Source organism: Phalaenopsis equestris, unplaced genomic scaffold, assembly GCF_001263595.1.
Source record: "Phalaenopsis equestris unplaced genomic scaffold, ASM126359v1 Scaffold000443, whole genome shotgun sequence".
Classification (NCBI taxonomy): Eukaryota; Viridiplantae; Streptophyta; class Magnoliopsida; order Asparagales; family Orchidaceae; genus Phalaenopsis; species Phalaenopsis equestris.
In genome coordinates, this window is record NW_018164884.1 from 391,262 (window position 1) to 397,612 (window position 6,351).

Genomic DNA, 6,351 nt, shown 5'->3' on the forward strand with positions numbered 1-6,351 from the left:
GGGGGGAACGAACGACTTAGGAACATGATGAGGAGACGCGTACGAAATAGGTAGAATGAACCAACCGGTCTAGGGAAATGTTGGACCGGCTCTCTATTGTCCAGTACAACGAGTTGCGTGGGGGAGCTTCAACATCAATTGTCGAACCTTCAGGATCTACGTAGTACGTGGTGGAATCGCGGCATTGAAAGCAGCCGAAATTTTGCAGTCGCCTGGTAGATCAATTTTTTAAGCATTATCATTGAGCTTCTTAATTATGTAGAAATGTTCGTTATCATTTAAGCATTATCATTGAGCTTCAAGATCTCTGGGTTTGAGTTTCCCATATGCTCCTACGGGAAAACGCTCCTTAAGGCAGACCCAGACGAGGTCTCGTTCATTAAAGGTTATCTTTTTTTTTTCCTGGATTTGTTAGTCTGTGCTTGATATTTGTGGTTTTCTTTAGAAATTATTTCCCCAACTTCTTTATGGAGTTGCTAAATTTGGTTAGCATGTTCTATAGTATCATCATTGATGCATGCTCAGGGTAAAAGTGGAACTAAATCAAAGAGTTTTATTAAGGAGCTATTTGGTAGTCGGTTTTTAAGCAACATTTAGGCTAAATTTTGCCAAACGAAAATAAATGCCTCCATAAATCCTAAGCTCTCGTAAATCCCAAAATGACGCCGATTCATGACAAATTCGGGATTTACTAAATACTGTGAGTGGCGGATTTAGTAAATCTGGGAAGAGCCAAGAGGAAGAATAGTGTGAACAAGCTTACCTTCCTTAATGGTTTATTGGAGGAGCGGAGAGGAAGGTTGAGAAAGATGGGAGCTTTGGTACTCTCTATAAGCCGCGATCCCATGTTTTTCTTCCCAACTAGCTCTAATGGCGACTGTATCGCGATGGTCCTTTCACGAAGGCAATGGTTTTGGGTGAACCAGTGGGGAGAGTGACATAAGCGAGGGTTTTGGGCAGAGATGAGAAATTTGGGAGAAACCAGGAGAGAGGGTGGATGTCGAAGAGGTTTTTGAGCAGATAGGGGAATAGGAATAGGGAGATAGTTTTGTGGTTTTAATTTTATTATTTTAATTATTAACAATTAATAAATAATTTATATATTATCTAATTAATTATAATTAGATTTATTTATATGTAATTATTTAATATTTAATTAATAAATAAAACTATATTATAATTTTTAAATTACTTAAGAAGATTTCAAAGTAATTTTTAATTTATATAATTAATTATTGATTAATTTTAAATTATTGATTAATAAATAATTTGTTTAAAAAATAAGTATTAATTTATATAATTTATTTTCAATTAATGTAAACCCCCTTTTTATACATTTTGAGATTTTGGATAGTCATTTATTTTTTTATTTATTATTTATGTTTTGATGTTCAATATATTCTGCTAAATCTTTTTAAAACTGTCAAACAATTTCTCAGGATTTATCAAGTTTTGCTTACTAACATACCATACAATACAGTTTTTCAGAATTTAACCACCTTAGAATTTTATAAATTCGGATTTACAGGATTTACTAAAGTTTATTACTAAATCCTACTTGCAACCAAACAGCCTCTAAAAGATTATGAGGGCTAAATTGCACTTTTTTAAATTATATGACTTGTACTTATAAAATGACTCTCTACATAGAATTAGGGGACTATTTTCTACATTTTTCTCTATGCATCTGTATTGCACACAATTCAGGCAATAATTTGTTGATTTTGGCGAGCACTTCATTATTGTCTTTTCCAATGATGAAGTAATGGTGCTGTTCCACATTTCATATAGTTACTACTGCATTGTTACATATGTTAGTAGTTGATGCTTATGCAGATACTGTTACGCTTGCTGCTTGGTTCCTTTGATAATTTGAGTTGCAAGAGTTTTGCATAGACTTTTACAAATATGTCCGATGCAGTATTTGTGAAGGCGCTCCTTACTTTGAGATATCTGCGATTAATGCCGACAAACCACCATTGGAAGTAGTTGAAATCAAACGACGTGTTGAACAATTCAAGAAGACAGGTACTTCTTAAGAATTAGTCCTTGTACAGGTCAATTTTTTTTAGTTTACTCAGGTAAGCCATGATATGAATATGTGATGCACTCGTTAGCTGAAGAAGAAATCATGAAACGTGTGGAAATTCTTCTCTTGTGGCCACTAGAATGTGCTATTTTCTAACATCAAGCCATTTATTCTGTGTTGTACTTGTAATAGATTTAGCAGCTAACAGACATAGCAAGCTTGGAGTAATTTTAGGTGGATATAAAATTTAAATTTATTTTTTTTAATTATCCATTATAAAATGAAGGAATGCCAGTCATTCATGAGAAAAAAAAAACAGGAAAATTTAGAGTAAGCATTGTCTTGCAAAGCATTGTTGTGTTTGTGGGATCCGAAAATGGAGTAATTTTAGGTGGATATAAAATTTAAATTTAATTTTTTTAATTATCTATTATAAAATGAAGGAATGCCAGTCATTCATGAGAGAAAAAAAAAAAACAGGAAAATTTAGAGTAAGCATTGCCTTGCAAAGCATTGTTGTGTTTGTGGGATCCGAAAATTCATGCCCCTGACTTACATTCTTGTTGAGAGCTTTATGTTTGGTGTTTCGAGTCAAAGTTTTAGAAGCAGATTGTCTTGTAGATAAGACAGTACTCAAATATTTCACCCTCATTTTATGATGATTTTTTGATATGGGATTTGAGGTTTCCCATAGACACAAGCCCCTCCTATGGTTTAATTACCTTTTCCGGCAACTGGAGAGTACTTTTGATTAAGGCTAATCATTTAAAAATGAATATTCAACGTATAGTAGCTACAAATTTAGGGTTTTGTAAGCTCATGCTGGCTTCAATATTACAACAACTACAAAGACAGACGTCTACCTCTGCCTTTCTTAACATAAGTCGAATCTAAAACATTTACTCTCCTAATCGAATCATCAGATGGATGCAATGAACAAAAAATATTCATGTAGCCGACCCAAATTAGTGGGATAAAGGTTTGTTTTTGTTTTTGTTGTTGTATTCAACATATAGTAGCGACAGATTTAGGGTTTAAGATTGATCTACTTATCAGGTTGAGCTTAAAGAGGATGGTGGGGGAAATGATGACGAACATGATCAGGATTTCATGGTTTCGTCACCTTATGCCATTGTGGTTCCAGATCTACTTAGTTAGCGGAACTAACTGATCCAACCTGATCGAAAGATTCTTATCATCAACCATGAGTTATGGCATATAAGGAATCCTTATAGATGCAACTGCATGTTTGTCTAAGAGAACAAATTTAAGTCGGCCATAGCTAACAAAAAGCTTTATGTCAATCAAATGTACATTTATGATTCACAACTCAAATATTTGAAAGTCATTGAGGAAAATAAGGGTTGTAATGGTGATCGTAATTTAATAGTGTCATTTGACGACACCCACCTGGTTAAAGGTTTCTGATCAGTTGCTGCTTTTTGTGGAGCTATTAGGCCAAACGACATGGAAAAAGGACTCGGGCCACGTTGTTACCAACGTCAGATTGGTTTGAGCGTGAATATAGTGATATGCTCAATATGACTTTCAGTTTTTGTAAGATGAAGTAAATCATAAATTTGTTACAATTGATAAACCATTATAGATGATGGATGAATTTTGTTTTAAGCTTTTAAGTGATTGATTTTAACTTGGATATTTTAGTTTGTTATTTTTTTAAATTTGATTTGAATTTTGATTTAAAATTTGACCCTTTAATTTGAAATTTTCATTCAACGCGACCATCATCAGTAATTTTTGACATTTAAAATACTTATTTTTGCAATCGAAGATAATTCCATAATTTTTGTGCACTTATGAAGTGTAACATGATATTTTAAAGTATTAACCCATATTTTGGACCATTTAAAATTTTAAAGAGATCTCAAAATATGATTGTAAGGTTTAAAGCATTTAAATATACTAATTGCATTAATATTTTATTATTTAGATGCAAATACATATCTTACAAGCATTTAAACATTTAAGAGATGACTAATTGTATTTGCACAAAGGCATGTTATTTAAGTTGAAACTAGTCTTGAATTTTGTGACAATTTAAAATCATTTGAAACAATAGAACTTCACTTGTATATTGTATTATTGGAACACATGCAAAGTTATATTTTGGGCTTCAAAAGGGTTGTCTTCCGTCTGCTTGCAAATTAAAGTTGTAAATTCGGTGGTGAAAAAATATATTTAGTCTTTATTTTAACACCCAAAAATCAAATTTATATCTTAAGCATATTCCCAATTTATTATATTTTATATTTGGGCGCAGATCTAAAAGCCTAGAGTTTTGGATTATTTTTCAAGTTCAAAAACACAAATTTCGAATTATTTTGCAAGCCTAACAGCCTAAATATGAATTTCTTTTCAATTTCAAAGCCCAAATTTCGAATCATTTTCAAGTCTAAAAACCTAAATTTGACTTATTTTCCAATTTCAAATCCTAAATTTTGAATCATTTATAAGTACAAATGCATACACTTGAATTTTTTTTCAAACATTTGCTGTCTAATTTTAAATATTTTTGTTAGTTTAAAAAGTTCTTATTTTTAAAATTTTTTACAAGTCAATCACAGAAAATTTGGGTAGCCTCCAGATATCTCCTCCAGTTAAACAACACTGTGTAGAATGTCAGTCAGTCTAACTGTCTAAAAGACTCATTGGTCAGTGTCATACGCCACTAGTCGATGAGTAAAATATGTATTTTAACTCACGGTCACATTGGGCCTTCAATTAACTCATAAAAATGCCAAAGTCAAGCATGCATTTCCTCAAATATGTACTTAACATTCCCTAAACGACACTTGACCCTACACAGGTAACTCAGGTTTTCCAAACCGAGCGCTTAAATTTTTTTTTTTTCTTTAATAAAATTTTCCTCAAACGAGTGCACAAATTGCACCATTAAATTATGGTTACGGTCACAACCCTTGTGTTCTCCAAAGGCTTTTTACCATTTCAGTTGTCAAACATATAGTACATTTGATTGACAAAACTTTATATTAGCCAAGATAGCTTAAATTTGTCTCTTTAGGCAAAACATTCACTCAGATTTACAAGAGTCCCTTGGATGACAACATCTGGTTGCTAACAAGAATTTTTCAATCAGGTTGTGTCAACTATCTTCTGTTACTAAATAGATTAGGAAAAATGACAATTAGGGACGACGGGTCCATGAGATTTTGATCGGATTCATCGTCATTTCTCCCACCATGCGCGTTAAGCTCAATGTGGTGAATTTTATAATCTAAAGTCCAAAGTCTGCTCTTGCTATACACTAAATATTCAATGTTAAATGACTAACTTTAATCGAAAGTTTTTTCCCGTTTTTTGGTGGGTAATTAACCATAGAGACTTTTTCCTATCGAAAACCTTGAACCTTGAATCAAATGATCCTCACAAAATAAGGGTGAAATCTGTGGGCAGTGTCTTATTTACAATCCAATTCATCTTTTGAGAAGTTGACTCGAACACCAAAAAATGCAATCAAGATCAACGAGAATCCGGGGCACGAATTTTCCGATCCCACATCTCAAATATCCAGCAACCAATTGAAAGAAAATGCAAATGTTTTAAGAATGGCTACATTTTAATCTTCCTCGCAGGGAAAGCTGTGATAATTTCAAACCAGCCATACTTCTACAAGAAAGCCGAGCTTTTCCCTGGATCTGCATTTGTTATAGGTGCAGACACCGCAATAAGATTGATAAATGTAAGAAATGACCTCTTGACATAATTCCACACTAAATCTATGGAAAAGGTTCTGCCAGTCCACCTGCCACAAATCATGTAATATATGTGGAAGATTTACGTGCATGCCACATAATTCTTATGTATTTACATATCTAACACCTAAACTTTTATATTTACATTAATAACACTCTACTTATGCATCAAAAAGTGTATTTCACTTTAAAAAGTTAATAATAATAGTATTTTTTATGTGATAATAAAGATTTAAGTGTTAGAAACATAAAAATCAAAGTTTAGGTGTAAGACATAGAAATTCATAAGAATTGTGTGGTATGTAAATTCCCCTATATGTATATATATACTATCACATTTAATTTAGGCATGTGCAAAGGCACATTTATACACATACTTGCACATTATTTATAAGATTGAAATGCAGTCCATTAATTATAGCCAGCCTCTTTTACTCGGTCAAAATTATGCTCTCTCTCTCAGCCTAAATATTACGGAGATTATCAAAGGATGCTGGAGATACTCCTTGGATGCAAAAGTTCGGGCTGTTTATTTCTCGTTGGTGGCCGAATGGTTGATGGCGTTTTCAAGGTGTTTTTTTTTTTTTT

At 32.7% G+C, this 6,351-nt stretch overlaps 1 protein-coding gene across 3 annotated transcripts in view; it reads left to right on the top strand.

The window, feature by feature from the left end:
* The window catches only part of LOC110027773, a 41,290-nt gene that overhangs the window by 34,392 nt on the left and 547 nt on the right, over positions 1-6,351 (top strand). For all 3 annotated transcript variants that reach the window (XM_020729322.1, XM_020729323.1, XM_020729324.1), the window contains exons 9-11: positions 1,922-2,028; positions 5,644-5,750; positions 6,227-6,334. In XM_020729322.1, the coding sequence (XP_020584981.1) occupies positions 1,922-2,028; positions 5,644-5,750; positions 6,227-6,334 (322 nt within the window). The remainder of the gene's footprint in view (positions 1-1,921; positions 2,029-5,643; positions 5,751-6,226; positions 6,335-6,351) is intronic.